General features: G+C 39.9%; 1 protein-coding gene across 1 annotated transcript; it reads left to right on the top strand.

Moving 5' to 3' along the window:
- Positions 1 to 13,811: 13,811 nt before the first annotated feature.
- fgf7 (fibroblast growth factor 7) lies at positions 13,812 to 20,728 on the top strand. The gene is made up of 4 exons (XM_041938862.1): positions 13,812 to 14,000; positions 14,415 to 15,074; positions 18,690 to 18,796; positions 18,959 to 20,728. The coding sequence occupies exons 2-4, from the start codon at positions 14,789 to 14,791 to the stop codon at positions 19,172 to 19,174; spliced, it is 609 nt and encodes a 202-aa protein (XP_041794796.1). The 5' UTR covers positions 13,812 to 14,000; positions 14,415 to 14,788; the 3' UTR covers positions 19,175 to 20,728.
- The last annotated feature ends 1,492 nt before the right edge of the window (positions 20,729 to 22,220 follow it).

The raw sequence follows: 22,220 nt of genomic DNA, 5'->3' as shown, positions 1-22,220 counted from the left end.
GTATTGTCCACTTCATGACAAAAGACAGTATCTTCTCTGATAATAAAGTCATACATTTGGAAAAAAAATTAAAATGTAAGTGCTTTTTTGCTGACCTCTATATACGGTTATTACATCTCCTGCTCTCCAGGTCAAAAATAATAATCAAAATTCCAACGAATAATGTCCCGGATCATGACTGGTTAAACTTCAGGTCGATAGCCATACATTTCTTGAGTTCATGCATCATTATATTAATCTGTGTGCATCAAACCAAAAACCTGGCACCAACTATGTGGCGGCTATGAGACTAGCTACACACTGAGACACAGCACTGGTTGACAGTGCCAATAAACACTGCTCAAAAGACAGCGAACACATTCGAATCGATACACTTCACAGTATGTATAGCTGGCACAATTTCCAAGTTTTTGCAACGGCTGACAACAACAAGCAAATTTCCACTCAACCTGCAAAAGCACATCTAGCATCTTTTCTGCAGTTCAAAGCTAATTTCAGTTACTACAGCTGCAAAAGAAGGCAACATCTTGAAAATTACAGCCATTAAATGTGCAACTAATTAGCTTTCACCTTTTACTTTTCAATTTTACATCATCTGAATATTATGCACAGCTAACTGGAAACATTTCAAAACCATTGTTTGCATAGTTCATCTGCATTCATTTAGTAATTGTTTTAATACTGTACTCAAAAACGTTAACTGTTTTCACTATGCGTGCTTTGTTACTAAGCAGAGTGGAAGTTAAGTAAATGTTTCAAGTTTTCTTTATATCTAATTCTCCACAACAGATGTCACAGGTAAACAGAAACACATGTCGCCTTTGTAGGTTTAGCAGTTTGTTTTGCTCAAGCATCCGACAGCAGCACACCTTTGGTTATAAACCAGGCCAGTTCAGGACATAGCTGATCACAAAAGTTATTTCCTCTGGCCTGTGGCCTGGCCTCACATGGGTTTCTGTTGGACACACACACCCAAACACATATACATATACACAACACGCACCAGGCTCTTTCCTCCAGACAACACCTGCTCTCCACACGAACAGGCCCTCTTCATCCATCTCTGTCTCGCTACAAAACTCTCCTCGCCTGAAAGCAAGTCTTGGCTTCCCAGGTGATAGAGGACTTTAATGAAACACTGAGAGACTCTGACCTGTGACCTTGGAGGAATAATGCTCAGCCAGTGACGTAAACAGGGAACGATGAAGGTCAAGAGATAAAAAGGGGGGTGGAATTACAGACAAAAGCAATGAAGGAAAACCCAGGTTGATGCCATGATATAGATCATCGCATAATCATCTAGCAAGCTCAAGGCCGATCGCGAGGCAGACAGAGAAACTTCCTGGCGAGTTAGCTGTTATGAGGAATTCAAAAGGGGTAATGTGTCTGTTCTCCCTCCAACATCAGCTCCTGTTCTCCAGCTCTGCTCTGCTTCTCCCACCCCCACCATTAAAAAGGCATCCATCCTTACAATGAGGCAGAGAGGGAGGCACGACAGAGATTGAGAGGCACTGTTATCTAAAAGCAACACACAGCGGCGCTTTGCCTGTCAAAAATAAAACCACATGGGATGCTTAACATCGACACAGACAAGGCTCTGCATGTGCACACGCACAAACAAACACACACCGACTCGCTTATCATATGACATCTTCATAGATGATCTGCTTAGACAAACAAACATGAATGATGAATAACTTGTGGATACAAATAAACATGTACATACCACTGAGATTATGCTCATTGTTGAAAACAACAGATGTAAACTTGATAAAAAGATGTTTGTTTTGCTCCATGTTTTGAGAAAACCTTGCATATAAACTCCTAGTAGTGTGTGCGTGTGTGTGCGCATCCACGCATGAATCTATGAACTTGTCATCCTTTTGTAATGAGGGTTATGAAAATAAAACACAAAATGCTGGCTCTCGTTACACTCTGTCATAACACATGACACAGACATTCCTCTCAGAAGCTAATGAACAGTTGAGTGACTCAGTGTTATGGTTATGGCTCCACTAAAGCCAGTAGCTATGAGAAGATTAAGGAGGACTTCGGATGGATCCAAAACAAGCTCTGTCCCAGAAGGAATCTTATTTGCGGGAGATTATTCAAGGGAGATTAATTCTGATCACGAGTCCTTTTTGTCTGCTTATTATTTTCACTAATTACCACTGCTGAAACAAAAGTGAAGGACAGCTGATTAGTGTGTATGTGTGTATGCGTGCATGCCTTATGACCGGCTCGAGGTGTCTCCGCTCACTGCCTCCTTCGCCAGCCTCTCCTGATGTCTGTACTGTATGTCTGTAACAACTCCAAACCACACCACAAGTGTTCCATACAAGTGATTCACAGAGCATTCACTTTCCGTGTTTATTTTTGGCTTTTTTTTTTTTTAAGTAAATCTACTTTCAGGGCATTTTATTTTTGGATTCTAAAACTTCACACACTTTGTGTTGCCCACTGCCTGTGTTGCCTTGTCATAAAGCAGTGGGCTCTAATATATCATTGTGTGTGCAGTATATACTTATCTGAACTCTGGATTATAAACAACAACTTTTTTAGTAAAAGTGCCAGAGAGGTAATGATACACTGTGTAAGGGAAGTGACAACAATGCGGATCACCAAAAAAGTTCCTCCTGCAATATCATTATTTTCCCACGGTGATGAAAGAAATTAAAATGTTAGGGTGTGCAGTTCCTGTCAACACAGTTCAGCCAATGTGGTCTCAGTTACAAGTACCATGTCATGAAAGGCAAATGCCAATAACTTCATCTGTTTTCTACTGAAAAGACGGTTAGCATGAAAATGTTAGCATCATGCTAAGGTCACAGCAGAGCCTAAACACAGCTAATGCTGACAAAGTGTAGCTGAAGCTGATGGCTGGCCTGCTAATGTAGAGCTTAGATCACTGAACCAGATCTTAGACCAGTGCTTGACAATGCAAAGCTGGCCGTGACATACAATTTATGTGACAACAAATAGGGCTCTTCCAATGGCTTCCCTGAGTCAAAACATAACGCGTTGATTTGCATTTCCATTACCAGGTAAATGTGCCTCGGTCCAAGCTGGACCAACTCTGGAGTCAGGTGAAAACACACACGACAGCCTACGAGTGACAGCACATTGGCTTCATCATCAATCAGGGACAATACAGCGACATGTTTAAATATCCTCGGTTGCTATTGCCAGACATATTGGACACTTCATCAGGTTCAATCATCCTTTCTCTGTTTTTCAAGCAACATGTGGTAGATTCCATGCAAAATCGTAACAACAGCTTAAAATCCATGATGATAAAGATAGATAGGACTGTATAAAATAATGGACATAGTCGCTGAGATGTCATCCACCCTGATGAGCCATTGTGAAGCCCATCGCCATTTCGGCAGTGCCATATAATCTAAACAAGTGAGTAATATAAAAAAAAACTCACCTCCATACAGTTGCCATGAACAGGGAAATTAGCTTTAGAAACCCAAACTATTTTTTGCACCAGGCTGTAAATTATAATTATAAATAAATAAATAAACAAATGTTTATTTCTGCTGTAAAGTTGGCCATTTTATTGTGGGGTCTATGAGGATTAACTGGCTTTTGGCTCCAAAGTTGAGTGACCATTCGAGGAACTGCACTTTTTGCTACTTCAATGTTGGCTACATTTTTCAGCCCTGCAGATTGTCACTTGGTCACACAGTGCAATAGAAAACGGCGCTAAGGAGTGGGCTGCTTTTAAATGTCAATGCCACAAGACAAGTGCCACATCAGTTAAAGACACTCCTGCAAGCGGGTTGCACTGATGTAAAGGACATGCAAATCCCTGCCGTGCTGAGCTAACACACCAAGTCAAACCGTGTCTAATGGACCATCCTCTCACACCACTCTCAGGCCAATGTTAAAAGTACCCAGGCAAGTTTTTGACAACATTTATGCCTGATGCATGCACTTACATTCTGGGGATGCAATACACATATCTGCCAATGGTTTTAGATTCCACTGATCTACGATAGCTGAAATGAGGAAAGAAACACAGCACAGAGCCAACAAAATGCAGGAAAGAAGAAGAAGACAGCTAACAAGTAAATACAGATGTGAAAGATGCTGGTTGCAAAAAAAATCAGCTCTGTAACTGTTTAATGAGGAAGGAAATGCATTCAACATGTTTGTTGGGTTTCAGAGATCAATCCTGATCAAGGTCCTTTTATATTGGGTCTTGCCAATACCAATCCGACACTCATATTTAGTAAATGTAGATTATATATGATTGATTAATCACCTGACACATTGAAATAACAGCTGTTACTACTTAATCTGACAAATGTTATTGTTTACAAGATACCTGACCCATCACTGTAAGTCCTGGTTCAAAAATCTTAAATTTATAATCCAAAGTTATAGATATGAATCAAAGTTTAACTGGAAGGTTCTGACTCCAGAAATTGACATGACTGGTTGCAGAGAGTACTTTTACCAAACAACACATTTCATTTTGGCCTGTGATCAAGTTACAGGACTCCTGGAATTAATGTACACACTGCAGGGCTGGCTGGCACAAAGGAGAGCCCTGCTGCAACACTAGCGCGCTGAGGTGGACAAAACACAGTAGAATGAAGAAAGAATCAGATAATCAGCTTTATTGTTACGATCCATTCAAATGTGGCTGCATCGGCCTCCAATACCAATCCTTAAATGCAGAATCAACTCAGTACATCTCTAGAAACTTCCCCACTAGTGCTAAAGATCGAACAACAATAAAGTTGTCCTCCAATTTTTTATTCATCCAGACAGAATACAGAATATAGACCTTCTGGCATAGATACAGACTAAAGTTTTACAGTGGTACAGGCTGGCAGTGTGTGCTGGTGTAAAGACCAGCAGATGCACGTTGAAATCTGGCAATAATTATGCTAAAAAAGGTGCATGGGTTGTCGCAAAATCTGCCACTGTTATCATAAATGCCAACCATATTAATCTGTAAAATTTCATTTCACCAATGAGATCGATCAGTGTCCAGACAAACGAATCACACTGTATGACTGATACTGAGGTAAAACACACATCATGAAATAAAAGGAAGCCTGTCCACGACACTGTGTTCTTTTTTCTTCTTAGGTGGTTTAATAAACTAATTCCACTTTCATCTGCAGTAAGATAACAAGCAGATGTGAAATTTGGTAATAACTGAGCCCCATATTTAATGAAGGCGGCAGCAGCAGTGTGATTAAATCACCGGGAACGCATAAAAAAAATTAAGGCAGTATGCAGGCAACGAGCTGGGGAAAGGCCAAGTATTGAAAAAAACTGCACCACTAGTTAACCTATACTGTCACGTCAAACCCTGTATAATATTACAATAATATCTTTATAGAGACTTAAAACATAGCTTATCTGGTAGGTTTGTTGAGCTTTATATACTTTCATTCTTGAATGTCAACATATTTTTGAAATATACTTAAACAATTGATATTTTATTGTAATCCGTACAGTATATCATGATTTTAATCAACCTTAGTTTTAATTTATCATCATCATCATCATAACATAGTTACTCCAGAGTTTATTTATTCTCATATGCTATCAGTATGACAGGGACAGTGTGTCTGTCTGTTCAGATAACAAGGAAGCGAACTGTCTGCCTGTTGTCTGTGACAGGTGTTGCTGTAGTCCTACCTGAACAGTGCAGGTGGAATATTCATAACACATACTCATAATAATTATCACACCCAGCCTGGTGGTGTGGGCCAGTGCAAACAAGAGAACGCATACTGCTGCAGCTATTGGTTGGACTGCCATTAAATTTGGTGCAAATATTCCAGGTAGCCCAGAATATGAATCCTAATGATTTTGCTGATGGCGAACTTTTCCTTTAATGTCTCCATGAGGTTGAAATTTACGATTTTAACATTCATGTTCCCCTAAGGATGAACTGTAATAACTTTGTTGATCTTTTGTCCCCCAAGCCCCCCAGCCCTCTTTTTCACATACCCCGTCTAAAACCAAATTCATGTCAGGCTCATTAAGTGCCCCATTTAGCTCAGTGAATCCCCACACATGGCGCTTTTCGTGAAGTTAATACGGTTGGTGTGTTTGAACCTCATACATGTTATTATCACTGCACCCTGCTGTTTGAAATCCCCACCCTACTTTTTATGATTAGACTAGAATGTAAAGTGCTGCACCTTGATGAACCATGGCATTTTATTAGCACGCTATTTGTTAGTCTGATTTTAAAAGCATGTTGTGCAGGAGTTTTAACATGTTATTATGATTGTAGGACAACCTGCACTCCAGCTGTATGGCTGCAGAGTCAGACACAGCTAACTTGACAAGAGGCAATGGCTGGAGAAAACCGGTGACGTGAGAGAAACAGGACAGAGCCAGTAATGTAGAGACTCATCTGGAAGTATTTTGCGTCAAAGACGAAAGCAAGTGTGGTTTCAAAAATGGTCATGACAGCAATCTCCCAGAGTACAGTGTTATCTGACGTATTAATTTCAGATAATTCCTTAAATACATCTCTCCTTAGATAACACGTGGCTGCCGGGAGTGATTATGATCATGATTTGGATAGTTCACTTCTGATACTCAATATGATTAATGAATGCTCTGACTAGTCAACAGAAAGTAGATTTAGCACAGTGTCTGATCAGTCAGAGACGGAAGGAAAGAAGGCAACAGAGTGACTGCATAGGTGGCTGAGAGAGTTTTTAAATTCACTCCACTAGTTTAGTCATGAACATAAATATTTTTCATCATGGTATTAAAGTTGAGATAACCAGATGGGTCAAAAGCAAGGGGCCAAACCAAGGCATTAAATAAGGCAGGAGAGAGGGACACACAAAGAAAAATACAGCAAGACCTCCATGTTCGCAAGCCTTGACTTTCACTTTAAATTTGGCAGGGAATTTGCCATTTAGCATTTTACCATTTTTCATGGTTTCCCCAGGAGATTTGTTTTCCAATAAACAATTTATTTTAACGACAATTGTACCGTAACGTTACAGGCTTCAGATTCAGACATGAAGGTTAACAAAGGCGGAGTGGTGCTTAATGTGTATGTGACCACAGTAATTTAACCTACCAAGATCTGGCTGAATAGAGAAAAAGGCACCAAAACAGAAATAACAAATGACTTACAAGGATCATACTTTTTTTTTTTTTTTAACTTTTACCACCCACTGTTTTGCCTTTATGTAGAACTTTGCTTTCATTTACTAGTGCATTAAAAAGTTACATCAACATGATGTACCATGTACTATATGTATTTATGGATTAGACTGTTGCCTATTATGTCAACATGCTCAATATAAAAACACTAACATGCTAGTGTTAGCAGGTGGACCGATAATGTTTTATATTAGCATGTTAATTAGCACTAGACACGAAGTACAGCTGAGGCTGATAGGACAATCCATCTAATCATTGTTCAACTGTATGATTACAGTCAAGAACAAAGTGGTGGAACGACTGCCCAACTGGCTCAAAAATGGTCCATTTGTTTTACTTGATGCAGACCACCCCAGAAGGGAGTGGGCGTTGAATGGTCAAAACAAGTGAGGCACTCTTTACATGGGAGGTTGTAAGAAGCAAAAGTTTGATCCGCCTCACATTGCTGTCACATCTGGAAAGACACGAAAATGCTCATCCTGACTGAGGTTGTTCCAGTCCTCAACACACACACAGCTAACGTAAATAAAGGGAGTAAGACAGAGAGTGGAAAATGCTGCAGAGATAAGATTAATAGATTCAATCACATTGACACATGCCAGAACTTCCAGTCCATGTGTAAACCATCATTTTGATATTATAAAAACTTCACACTCAGATTTTGACAAGCACTTCAAAATGACAAGTGTTTTCTTCCTGTTCCATCCAATGATGTGCTGATAGTTGGGTTATCTCAGTGCATATGATCTCCTAACAGCTGACTACGATGGTAATATTGTGGATGTGCAACACCAAAAAGGATTTAGACACTACTGGTCTCAAAACTAATTAGCATGTGTTCATACAAAAAAACATTTGATCCATAAATATAGCTTCCAAATTTTACTTTGACCAGAAACTATAGCCTGTGTGCAAATGTATGGGGAATATACCGTAGACTGCGGAGATCATTTTTCAGTCTGTCTGACACTACGTGGATAAATGGTAGTTTTTGATGCCACTTTCCAGATAACCAGATAACTATATTATCTTATTTTAAACACTCTGTTCTCAGGTCCACACAGTGTGAACTGGTCAAGGCAATAGAACTGATGAGCTGTGTCGTGCGCACCGGCACTCAAATATACACATATATACTATTTTATTCATAGAACTGACCCAAAGAAACAAAGTGCTAGCCAAACACAAACCGAGGGATTAGATTAGATCAGACTTTATTGATATCACAATGGAGAAATTCACAAGCAGATGAATAGCAGGAATGGAATCCCATATGTAACAAGAGAATATGATATTACATGAGGGGAAAAAACAAGGTTCTTGTTCTCGAAAAATACAATAAAAACTGGTCAACAGCTACTGACAATTTAAAGGCTGCACAAAATGACTCATTTGTACCCCAGAAACAGATGGTGTCTTTTTTCATGTATTTATGCTTCCACTTATAAATACGAACTGAATTTGAGGTTTCTATGTAAAATGTCCTCTGTTTTGACTCAGAAACTCAAAGTGCTTATTTTAGAACCTCTTTCTCCTTTAAAGCCACAGTCTGTCTTTATAATCAAGGCTCTGTTTTTTTCTGATACATGAACAGATATGCTGAGCAGTTAAGACTGTGATCCATAACAGCTGTTCCTGCATTAGATGGGATCAAAGTATTCCCCACAGCGAAGCACAGCGCTGGTTCACATTCTCTAACAAGGCCGATTACACCGACCCTAATGCTCTGCAACTGCCTGCAACATCATGAAGAAAAAGTCAGCGCATGTTACACAGTAAAACTTCTGAAATCAAGTTTTCATTCTCACTTCTATCACGTCATCAATACTTAATACTTGTGTCGCTCTAATACATCCTACATGGGCTGTAGATAGAGGCCTTACATTTCTAAACCGAACAATGATTTCAGCATGGTGTTAACATCAGGTTTGATGTTAAACGTTGAGTATATTGCATTCAGTCTACTCCAAGGAACATTAGGAACCTCCATCTCACACCTCAGACCAGGCAGAGGCAGCAGTGACAAGCTGAGCTCTGATCGTTTACTGCACTAACACTCAGTGTGTCAGCAGGAACCAGGAAGAGACGCTTCAAAGAGCCGAGCGGCGTGACAGTGTGTGCATGTGTAAGACACTGTGCATGCACGTGCTTTGTTAACAGAGTACTGCAAAGGCTGCTGTCACAGACAAAAGCTTCATTATTCCTCCTTGTCCACTACCTTAAATGGTGAGTATGGCCTCAACACTTTGTTGCTATTTAACTGATAAAAAATTCAATTTTTTGACACATTTGACTTATATAACACAATTGGAGATAAAAAATGAAACTTAACTAAAAACACAGGAAGCTTTAAGATCATGTCTTTTGATTTTGTGAGATTAATTTTTTCTAAACATGACAATATTACTTTCCATCTAATTCATATCAATCAAATTGATGGCTAGGCTATATGATTGACGTAAGGTGGTACTGGCTTGGGAGAGACATGATATTGGCTGAAAAAGAACAATAATCCATAAGAATTAAGTGTTTTGGTTTTGATCTGTTCTGCTAAGCAAAAGTATTTCACTTTTTGAACTTAACTGGCTTACAAGCAGTTCACTGCATTTTACATAAAAACCCACTGTGCCATGGTGTGTGCATGTGTACAAGTGTACAGTGTGTGTACGTGTGTGTCTGCAACCTAGTTATTTATAGTTGGAGCTAATGTTGTGAGGCTCTATCCCTAGAGATCCCCAATTATCATGGAATTTAGAAAGCAAAAGCTAGACCCAAACAGTCTAAAACAGTGCTAAGAATAGACTGACCTTAGGCATAATCCATTCTCCCAGCATAAATGCAGTCATATCACTACAAGACAGGGTAAAGAGCATACACACGGACATATGCTATTCTCTCTCCAGGAATGCTTTTAGAGTGTTGAGAGCAAACACTGTGTGTAGGCAGATGCCCCCACGGTAATAGTGGAAACTATCATAAATTGTGGCTCTGGCCTCATGTGCTAACACTCCAAGAGGTTCTTCAGATACAATAGGGTAATAAATCACGCAGCAATATTCCTGTCCTGCTTAGGAGGGATTGGAAAAACTGCTGATCAGTGAGCCTTCAGACAATGAAGTGACGTGTGTTTTGCAGGACAAAAGGTAAAAAGAAGATAAAAAGAAATAAATCCCCAGATTTCTGGTGTGTGTAACTTTAACTTTAAACACTCATAAAAGCTTAACAATACAAAACAGCTAAAGCAATAACTTTTTCTTTATCCCTATGATAACTAGTAAAATGGTACATTGGTGTAGAAAAAGTTAGACACAAGCCGAATAAACAGTCAAACTTAACAAAAAGCAGCAATGAGACTGACTGCTGATAATGTCACTGTGAGTTCATGCTGGATGAAGCAGACAGACACATAGCAAGGCTCCCAGACCGGAGCTCGGCGTTAGTCTGAATTTGAAGTTGGAACGGGATTTGAGTTCATGAGTAGCTTGCATGTTTGCGTGTTACGCTGCAATCATCACAACCATCACAGACTCTCTACTGGCCTCGACATCATTCAACATAACAGTCAACAATGGGAATCAATTAAAAGGAGTTGTAAGATTTTAAATGCTGACCTTCACTCGTCAAAACAGCAAATAACTCAGACAGAAAAAGAGAAAAAGAGGGGGATAAACAAAGTAGCAAGACGGACTGATGGAAGTGAGAGCATACAGTCATTGAGATTTAAAGAGGCTCACTCACGCATGTTTAGTGTGCCTGCCTCACGGCCACTGAACTTCCTATGCTACTGTAAACTCCAGACAGGTCTGGGCCTTTGATCCTTGAACGGCAGCAGGCAGCCATTCAGGCTATAAAACCAAACTACCTGCACACACACATAGTCTACCTGTATGCACGCACGCAGCTGCACGCACACACAGACAGGATTAAAGTACAAGTAATTTCACTTCTATTACACTAAGTGTACCAACACGAATATAAGTACTTTTAATAATAATAACAACCATTATTATTCATATAATACAGGAAGGAAAGAAGAAACAGTAACACATAATAAAACAAGTCAGAAACAAAAGAAAACTAAAAGAACAGTGTCTCCAGATGTGTTTGTGTTCTGATATTGATGAGAGTAAGTAAATAAGTCCTCAGGGAGATCATGCTACAGTCCCCCGGCTCTGAGGCTAAAAACGCTAATGCGTTGGACAGAACACAAAAGTAAAAGAAATTTGACAAGTAAAAACAGGGGGCTACTTTAGCAATGAATGCTTGGGAAAACCAGTGCCTGAAACAAAGCTAATGGATCTATTCAGATGATAATAACTGATCTGATATGCTGTAAGTCAAAGCAAAGGTCACATGAAGTGAGAGCACAAAACAATTTGAGGTCTGCCAAGTCTACAACTTCCCCGTCTCCCCTTTCCTAATGATGTGAGGTCAAAGATGCTGCCCTTAACCTGTCAGCTTGGCCTGTTGTAAAATCTCTGCACAGAGGTACATTTAATTGCTGCAATCAACTATCCAAGAAGTGTTCCAGCTGCATTCGGTTGGACCTTTCAGCTACCTAAAATGTATACCTTTACATTTTCACATGATTTACTTTTCAATTTGGGCAGGAAAGTTGTGATACAGCTAGTCTGACGTCCCTTTGGATATCTCAGTTCTGGGCACTAGATCACACATGGTGACCGCTTGTACCTGAGATCTTATTGTTTCAGATTGCGTTCATGGCCACATGTTGGGAGAGGGTCAGACTATATACAGACTATTTGATGGCTTCGCTGCTCAAATCCACCTGCCAGTCTTACATTCAATCTTAGTTGTAAAGGAGATGTGAAGACATGTTAACTCCTTCGCTTGGGCCAGAAGTCAACATGGGACTTTGTTACTTTGGTGCCTGTTAACTACCTCACTGACCTCCAGCAGAGAGATGCAGAGGGCTTCTCTAACCCCTGGGGCTATGCCTTCTCCAGGGCACATGTGTCTTTCTGTGCCCTCTCCAGGTCACCACCCAGGTGATTCCAAGAAGGCCAGATACTCCAAGCTGCTGTTTAGCACATAGCCAGGGGATTGTTTGTATTGCCAAATCCCCCCATACCTCTGGCCTTAGGCAACTCTGAAAAGGACTAGTATTGCCCCTGTCTAGGAGTTTGGTTCCTCAGTTGGCCATGTGCCTTAAGGTCAGATCAACCACATCTAGTTGGTATTGCTCATTGCCCTGCACTTGCTCAGCTCCTCCTCCACCAAGGTGGTGATAATCTGAGGTTCAGTCCACCAAGGGTCCCACCTGTGCCTGTAGCACAAATGGCATGGCACTATAACCAAACACAGATGCTGATCTTACGTGGAGACTCTGCCTGTCTAGAGGAGGGGACCCCAGTTTCCAGATTGCAGGCAAGGTCTTGGAATCCCCTTGTCTGGCCCCTCTCCTGGCAGCAATTTGCCTCAGGAGACCCTACCAGGTGCTACCTGCCCCTGACAACACAACCCCTAAGGTCAGGCAAACCCCTCCACCGTGAGAAGGTGGCAATTCATGGATTTTTATTCAAGATTCAAACAACTTATTTGCCTATAAAGTACGTACATAGTATGTCATAGAATTATATTTATACTCATATTGAAACATTCATTTATGAAAAACTAAGAGTTTGCTTTCATTTTAATATCTAGTTCTCTGATATTTTAATATGGCGGCTGGCTGAAATGCGGATATGTTAAGTTTGCTTGGCCTATGTGTCAAGTGACCAAAGTGTGAACTATCTTTGAGGTGATAGAAGGGACAGATGAACAGGCCAGAGTGACACCTAATAGATCAGGTCTTTACGACCCCCAGTTTGGACATGAGAAGGAGACCTGTGGCAGCCAGAAGTCCCTCTCTCTCAGGCCTGCAGCCCTGACCTCCCCAGGGGAGCGCGTCATTAGGGCCCATATAAACTTTTGAAGTAGTGAGTCCAAGGAAAGGCCAGGTATGTAAGGCAATAAATTGTGACTTTAAATACAAACACGAAAAGTGAAAGAGTGCATGACCCCTGACATGGAGATGACTACTTCTGAGCAGTTATGTCTTCTGTTTTTCTCCCCTCGGATGGATACCTGCCAGCCATAACTTATTGCTTCCCACTATTACACCCAATTAGAATGAGAACTAAAGGGCTTCTTTGAAGTTTTCTGTTTTTTACTTGAGACCGCAAATCCATAGCAATGATTCAGTGCAGCTAGGTAAAACCACTAATTAATTGTGACATTCAAAATGATAGGGAAGAAATCATTTTCTTAAACATTGCTTCAGTGAATGTGAGTCACTATGAGATTTGTAACAAGCACAGCACAACTACTATACAATCTATTTAAGTGCAAGATGTTTCCTGGAAAAGGCAAAGAGGTTGTAGCAAGCTCTGCAAGGGTGAATGCGCATGCAAATGTTCTTAAAGTATTTGGGAGCGCATACCAAGGAAAGCCTGCTATTCTAAGAGTTTATAGCTCCCTCTGATGTCCGGTGGGTGAGTGACAGTGAGAGGCAGGCAGAGGGTGTTTCTCCACTGCATCTCGGCCAGGGACAGCTGACTGGTTGGGATCTAATTGCTCTCAAGTGAGGTCAGCAGGAGGCATTTATCTAAGCAGAGTGCAACGCGACAGTGGAAGATGCACAGAGTCAGCTTGCCAGAATCAGGGAGACATCCATGGGAATTGACAGAAGCTCCCAGCTCGTGCTTAGCTTTAGTGCATTACTGGGCTTGGTTTACAACTGAGACTACAGCTTTAGAACTAAAGAGTCTTCAAATCAAAACTGTTGCTGAATGGGAACACACCTCTGACAACTCCTGTCATCACTAAGAGCACATGTAAGTCATTAAACTATGGATTTTTTTTTTAAGAAAAGCAACATAGTGTGTTTGAAAGTACATATTGTATGTATGCTGGAACAGAGGAAAATACAGACCATAGGTTTGTGAAGCAATCCAATAGCACTCATGTAATATTTCACTGTTTCTGGACCATGACACGTAGACATATGCCTGTCGAAGTACACCACAGAAAGTTTGATTTACTGCTAGGAAATGTAGAATAGATATTTGCAAAGTTGTTTGAAAATGTATGGGAAATCTACTATCGAACTGGGTGAATCCCAGTAATCATTTAACTATTTTTGGAGGTTGCTTCAACAAAAATCTTTCAACTTCTAAGTTTTCTTGTGTATAACTTTTTTTTGCAACTGCCTATGCTGGAGTTCAACTGGTCTACTTTTTTTTTTATAGTGACATCCTAAATAGCATTTCCTGAACTGGATTATGACGTCCTTTGTCGGACTATGGTCATAAGAGGATGGAGCAGTCAACGCACACGGCTACTGAGGACTAAAGAGAGACATCATCCCATAATACTATCACCTGTCTTCTTCTTCACACCACGCTTCAGCTTCAGCCAACTCCAACCAGCTTCTCAAAATCTCCACAACTGCCCTGTATCGACATCCCACTAGGAATCCCTGCTGCAGTAACAGGGACCCAGAGGTCACAACACAAGGGTGACAAATCAGGGGTCAGGGGGTCACTGGGCTGAGGGATAGCGCACAGATCTCTATCTGACATTTCAGGATGTTGTTCATTGATCCCCACTGCATCGTATTATAATGCCCAAATGGATGCTGACATGGAACCTTCAAAATCTGTTCTCGGGACTGTACCTGCATGCAATCTTCTTGTTCGGCAGTGTGTGTGTGGTCTACAGTGACTGCACTCCAGAGCAACTTGCCGCCATCATGAACTGCTCCAGACACGAGCGACACACCAGGAACTACGACTACATGGAGGGAGGAGATGTGCGTATCCGACAGCTGTTCAGCCGCACGCAATGGTTCCTAACAATTGATGACAATGGCAACATCAACGGGACTCAAGATCCCACCAACTGCCACAGTAAGGATGACTCTTTTAGTCCGATACCAATGGTTCACTATGAGTTCCTCTGCATTTATTAGTAATTAAAAAAGACACTAATGTGCCAGAATATATTTTCCAAGCGGGAATTAACTTGAATTTAAGTGTGAACACAGTCCTACAATTTGAAACATTATAACTCTGCCAGGCAGAGTTTAGTTGTGAAATCTTTCCACTGAGTCACTGAAGAACTGTCGGCCTGTTGAGGCGACAGAAGCACGTGGGAGGTGTTATTGTACAGAGCGCTCCACAGTGTACTCACAGTGTTAATGGGTCATGTGTTTCTGTTAGAGCAGCCAAAGAGACAGAGGTAAAACGAAGCAGGTGGGGGCTTTAGCTTGTTAAACCATAACACCATCTAGGCCATAATGAAGTAAACTGGAGGGTCTTGGAGCCTGATGTATGGCAGGCCCCTGTCACCTGGGACTCACACCAGCACAGACTCACATTTGTTCAGCCTGATTTGCTCTCCCACAAACTTGCAGTGTCAGAATGATGTCTTGTATGAATATTAGAAATGGTAAAATTAATGATATTCCCTTTCTGATGTAACTATGGTTAGCAACATACATCTCACACAGAGACAGCCATGAGATGAGGCCAAAATTTTACTGTTCCAAACAACTGAAATCAAACAATGCATGCCAGTTAAGTACTGAATGGCCAATTTTATCTGCCAGCCATGGTTATTGCAATTTAACACTGTAAATTGTTTAACATGTTGCTTTAGAGCCCACATTTTTCAAAGTTCGTGTTTTTAGATACCACTGGAAAGCTCTGTCATGGTGAGGATGTTTTACGTAGTTATCATTTCCTTCTATCTGACAGTGTGGTCGTGTCTGGAATGTTGGCTTGACGGGGAAATGCCTCAAAGTGGATGGAAAAGATGCTTGTGTAACAATTGGCAATGAAAGATAGAAAAAGCGATAGACCCATATGTGGCTGACAATCGCACGCTAAAAGCACACAGAAATTTAACCAATAAGCCTTTGAAGAGACAAGCGTGGTGCAGATATATATGTAATAAATCAGTGAGTCATACTTTTTGGCTGCAGTTAACAAGAAAACAAGAAGTACGAGAAGCCGATTGCATAAAGGTTTTTTTTACAGCAAGAGAAAGCAGAAAAGAAGAAACCAAAATGAGGCACTTGGAGCTGCATTATTTTTGGCTTCCACATTCCATGTGCCTCTGCAACAAAAATATGGGCTGACTTCCAGTGAACTCATCTGTTGTGCCACACAAGTTTTTTCAAACTTTAATATACTTCAAAGGCCAATTTGATATTTTTAACCTTTCGCATGTGCAATATATGGAGAACTAAAAATGTCTAAAACTGATATTGGGACATCATAGTCAAAAGCATCTGTGCTGCAGAAATGTTCCTAAAAATAATGTGTGCGTTCTGGTCAGGGATACTGCAATAGTTTCTAGTAACATTTTGTTCTGAATGCGTAAACAAATCGGCAAAAGCAAACAAATCCATGTTACATATAAGATAACAGATGGATTTACTTCTGACAAAATAGTAAATAGTAATTACTAGCATGTTTGTGTCTAAGTGAAAGACCATGACATAGCTTAATTTGAGTTTAACCAAAATGTGATAATAATATCAATAAAAAGTGAAGTTAAACCACAGAGAGGAGCAGATAAACAACTTCCACATCGGCAGTCACAAATTATAAACCTCAGCATGACAACTGGAATTCAAAGGCAAACTGTGTAAGTGGGTAGTAGTATGTTCTCGACTAAATCACTCATGTTGTGGCATAGTAGACTTTGTGTCAGGTGCAGCCAAATGGAAATAATTTGAGACCGATTGTATCCTATTCCCACTACTAATTCACTTGGTTAATGCTAAATTGAAATACAGATCATCTGATACATATATGGTATATTTTGTAGTTTCAGTGCAGATAAGGATAAAATTTGCATTTGAAGACAAAGTGGATAACAGGTATTACAATTAAATGCAAGACATTACATGTTATCAAGGTATTTATAATGAAGCAGGCAATTTTAATCGCAAATTCCACTGTACAATAATGCACTCTTCCTGTGCTGTCCGCAACATCCGCCGAATGTCAACACTAGATTCAAACTCGGTTCAGAAAAGGCAGGATTAGGGATTACCCACAAGTGATGTTACTTTGCCTTGGGTTCGACAAGTAAGTGATAACAAATGGGTTCAAGCTGAGGAAAGCCTAAGAGGCTGTCCGCATCAGAGTCAAGATGTTAACAATATGTGCGTGTGCATGTGTGTGCGAAAATGTGTTTCATCTTTCCGCAGTAGACCAAACAACTGTAGCTGTTACATGTAATATTATGAGAATAGTACTTCCATGCTCTAAGAGCATGCTAAAAGATGCTATACTTCTTAACAACCATTAAAGCACACTTATCGAAGTTATACAATGAGGCTGAAAACCAGACATATGAACATGCAGCTGTATCTGCAGTTGCCACTAACATGGTTTATTAGGAAATGGTTGGTTAGCTTGACTCTGAATGTATTAGGGTGATACAACTTAACATGTAGCTCTACCAGTGTTAATTTGAACTGTGAGACCTTTAGTAAGTCATGTGATTAAAAATAATCAAACAGGGGAATAGATTAGCGGGTATAAATATGAGGACACAGTCAAAGGTCAACAATATTAAGTCAAATATCAAGTTCAAGAGCAGAGCATAAACAACATTCCAAGATTGGGAGACTGCCATCTGTTTGTGATCAAACGCTAAAATGCAGCATGCTCAATGTCTGTCTGAAGAGCCTTAATAGAGTTCTTCCGTTTTTCTCTGCCTATCAAATGAGAGCATTTCTGTAATATGTTAAAATGAACAAGGTTTTTATTTTACCTAAAAATCTATCCAGACCTTGCGACTTAGTGTTACTGTTACAGGTTGTGGACTTCTGAGTTAACATTTGTACATAACATCTGTCATAGCAACATCACACCTTCAATCTCAAAGAAGAAAGAAAACAGTACATACATGATAGCGTTCTCTGTGATTCAACAACATTTAACATTTTTTATTGAGCCCAGTATCTGTATGACTGCTGGACTAATAATCAGTGATCTGAGTCTGGGAGGTGAAACACAATCACTACTAAAGCTGTTAATATAAGATCTGTTTTTTGGGAAATTGGTGCAGGTATATTTCCTAGAAATATAGTACCTACTATTTGTTCTTAAGATGCACAATTAAATAATAAAAAGATCACAAACCAAAATAGTTACGCATAAGTGTTTTTACCCTCCCACATATCTGAAGGGCAGGCCTAAAATGTAGCGTGCAAAGCACATGCGAGGAGGTAGTTTTCTCAATCCCAGGAGAGAGAGGCCTAATATGTCTCCCATATGTGCTATGGCATAGGTTGTGGTTTGTGTAATGGCCACCCAGGCCAGTTAACAAGGCTTGAATAAAGCCAGAGAGACCACAGACTGATTAACCACAGGAACTTCCATCCCGTTTGTTAATGAAGATGAATGTTGAGAGCAGTGTGGAGCTGGAGTGAAGACTGAATGTCAATAGCATCTTATCTGTCCTGTAATATGTCTCATTGTTCTAACCGTGTGAATGTCTGGCAGGTATCCTGGAGATCAGGACAGTGTCTGAGGGCGGCATATTGGCTATCAAAGGTGTGAAGAGTCAGTATTATATCTCTATGAACAAGGCTGGACAGCTGCAAGGCAAGGTAATATTTTTCTCATGTACTATTTTCGGCTAATCCGCAATCGAGCACATTTTGAACAATTACTGCAAAACATCCATTATCAAGACCAAGAATTGATAACAAATGCTGGCAACAGCAGAATGCATTGTATTAATGCAGTAATGTGTGTCATATAATTTACAGAGGATCTACAATGAAAACTGCAACTTCAAGGAGGTCTTCCTAGAAAACTACTTCAACGCTTACTCCTCTGCAAAGTGGACTAAAAATGGCAAAGAAATGTTCATAGCCCTGTCTCAGAAGGGAAAGCCAATGCGAGGGAAGAAGACCAGGAGGGAGCATATAGCATCTCACTTCATCCCTATGAAGTGCAGGGAGGACGAGAGGAGGGTGGACTGAAAAAGCAGAGGACTAACGAGTCACCAATCCTGTATGATTTCTATCACATATTATATATGTTAACAGACACATATAAACTCATTACCGACGTCACGCTCCACTCTCCTCCATTTGTAGATTTGTTATGTTATGTTCCATAGTATGTTGTAATTTACATAAGATAAAGCAACAGACATCAGAGGGGCACATTGAACTATCACAAACAAAACTCAAATGTTGAGACAAGAAAATGCTGAAATATTTGAAATAACTTCAACTGGTACACAAACTGTAAAACCACTAAAGTCTACTCAATGTTATTGTTATTTTGAGTTAAATATTATATTTCCTTATAAAACAGTTCAGTGTTTTCTTACAAAACAGTAAAATGTATTACGAACAGTCGGGACTGTATTCTTTTCCAAAGATGATGTGCGCCCGGCCAGATGAGGAGACCTGCATGATCAACACAGAGGTCCAGAATAGAGATTTGGCTTGACCAAGAAGCGCTGAAGCAAGCTGGACTTGTCTTTTTTTTAATGGTACAAGTGCTCGGAGCACACAAAACAGAGACACAATGAATTACAATAGCGTGTTCAGCAAAATAAGAGTATGTAGGACGATCTGTTTGTGAATGATCTGCTTTGATCTGTCCTCCCCCATCAAAAACTCTGGTCAAATGCTCTGTAACTGCTCACTGATTCCCTCTTCACTATCGAGGTGTGATTTTGAAATGCTAAAGTATTCTGCTGCTGCTGAAAAGATATCCAGATTAAATACAAAGTGAACGACATAAAGAATGCGTATGTTATGGAATCTCTATAGGCCTGAACAGTCTGTACACAAAAAGATAGCATATTTATTTATAAGGAAATTTATTTGTAGTTTGTGTTAGGACATCCACATTTTTACTACGTATGAATAAACCAAAAAAGTAACAGGGGGTCCATTTATTTTCACCACAACTTATCAAACACACATTTCAGTCTCAAAGGATGACTCTCTTTGCATGATATCACTACAATATCCGAATACTGGCGATAGATGTATGCTAAAGTGTCACTTCTTACAATGTGCATTGTTCTACAGTGCAACTGTTGACGTACAGTGTTAAAAGTGGCGTTAGTGTGCTTTTTGACCAGTAGAGGGTATAAAAAAAAACAAACAAACTCACACAAACTAGCTTACACACATCTTTGCTGTCATTTTTCCAGTATTCACTTCTTCTTGCTGCTTTGGTTTGTTTTTGAGAAAAATATCTGGTTCTTGTTGACTTGCTAGATGTTCTGCCTTTCATCAAATGCCACTCTGCACGTCAGCGAGCCATTATTTCACACCAGAGACCCGGTAATGCACAACCCATGTCTGTGAGCAGTGTTGATCCGTAGTGGATTTGGCAACACTAGCAAGCCTTTAACATTATAGGTGGTGTTTTGATTCAATGTTAATGTGAAAATGTTGCTTCATGTAACTTATTCTGCTGCATATGAAACTATGAAGCCAAGCAGCTCTGGAGTCGGATGAACAGAGAATTGTATTCTGCTGACACACTTTAGCACACCCTCAATAAATCCGTTTGAGCAATCAACAAGTGTTTTACAATAAGCATGCTGACAGATGACCTTGTTATTCAATCACATTTTTTAAAGTATCTGCAATCTCAAGTGATTTGGCCTCATTTTTTGTACATGATTAAACTGTATTATGATAAATAAGCACAAAATGTATGATCTATTATTGGCTGTGATTTTGATCTAATTAGAAAATGACTGGTCAAGGATTAGTCTAACTTAATCTTTGAATATCATTTGATAAAATTAGGGCTATTGAGCCTCTAACGCTATAATTTGCAAAAGCCTGCAGAGAAACACATTAAGCAACGTAAGTGTTTCAAATTCAGATATGACTGCAGTCCTCTCGAGATATTAAGCAGTCCATTTCCCAACTTAGTTGATTTAATGACAAGATAATCAAATCTGTTGATGTTGTCTTTAAGAAGATTGAATACACATGGCAAAGAAACATTTGGGAAAACTTTAGAGTCCTTGGAAAACCCTTGACACATGATATACATGAATAAGATCACTTAGTCTGATAAGGGAGGTTGAGCTGTGGTAATACAACTCGAGGATAAATCTATTAATTTATGATGAAAGATAAAAATACATCGACATGGTCAAATGTCACATTAATTCCCTATGAGTTTATATTGTATGGAGTATAAGTGGAATCTTGTCAGTGCAGAAAAATACTGCAGACATATTGGCAAGGTGCCTTCACCATTCGTTCATACAAATATACTTATAAACACACACATGCAGGCACACACGCACACACCCACCCACTCAAACACACACACACACACACACACACACAGAGCACAGCTTTACCTTTTGCCTGGGTTCACATCTGGCTTGGAGAACCCCTGTCAGATAAAGACAGTCAAATTGAGAGAGCCAACCCCTGAAATACGTTTGACCCAAACAACATCTGAGCAAGGTGAAGGCTTCTGCCAAGTCACGCAAAGTTAGTCTTAGCAGATAATTTGTAACATGCTCAAAATGTAAACACATTTCAGACTCAAGGCTGTGTATTCCCAGCAGGACGAGGGGAGGCTGAAGCCAGCGAGAATGAGAGAGAACTGTCACAGACGTAAAGCTACAGACTTCCAAGAGAAAAGGCACAACACAGGCACGCCAGACCCATAAATAATACTTACAAGGTGTTCCAAGAGAGAGATTTTGTTTAATAAAATGCTCCTGAAATCTTAAATCACTGCCATACTTTTTTAATACTTTTTTTCTTTTTACAAAATGTGGGATTCCCATGCACTTTTCTTCATCTGCTGTTCATTAGAGTTATCAAATAGCAATATTATGAAGCCGGCTATCCTCTTCCCAGCAATGACAGAGTGTCTTTATCATGAAGATATTGCCGTGTGATGTCGTCACTAAATGTATGTAAGTAAACTTAAATGGCAAATGTCAAAGTAGTTTTTACTTTGTATTATTAATAATTACATATCTGTCACTGCTTACCAGATGTAGTCATGACTTAAGGTCAAATG

Source organism: Chelmon rostratus, chromosome 1 (genome assembly GCF_017976325.1).
Source record: "Chelmon rostratus isolate fCheRos1 chromosome 1, fCheRos1.pri, whole genome shotgun sequence".
In the NCBI taxonomy this organism is placed as follows: domain Eukaryota; kingdom Metazoa; phylum Chordata; class Actinopteri; order Chaetodontiformes; family Chaetodontidae; genus Chelmon; species Chelmon rostratus.
The sequence above is the reverse complement of the archived record's forward strand: the minus strand, read 5'-3'. Positions and strand labels throughout refer to the sequence as shown.

Bases quoted from the DNA above. Each gene is read 5' to 3' on its own strand.
- fgf7 (XM_041938862.1), top strand. From the start codon at position 14,789: ATGCCCAAATGGATGCTGACATGGAACCTTCAAAATCTGTTCTCGGGA. The intron at 15,075-18,689 runs GTAAGGATGACT...AATGTCTGGCAG, and splicing joins AGATCCCACCAACTGCCACA to GTATCCTGGAGATCAGGACA. The intron at 18,797-18,958 runs GTAATATTTTTC...TATAATTTACAG, and splicing joins CTGGACAGCTGCAAGGCAAG to AGGATCTACAATGAAAACTG.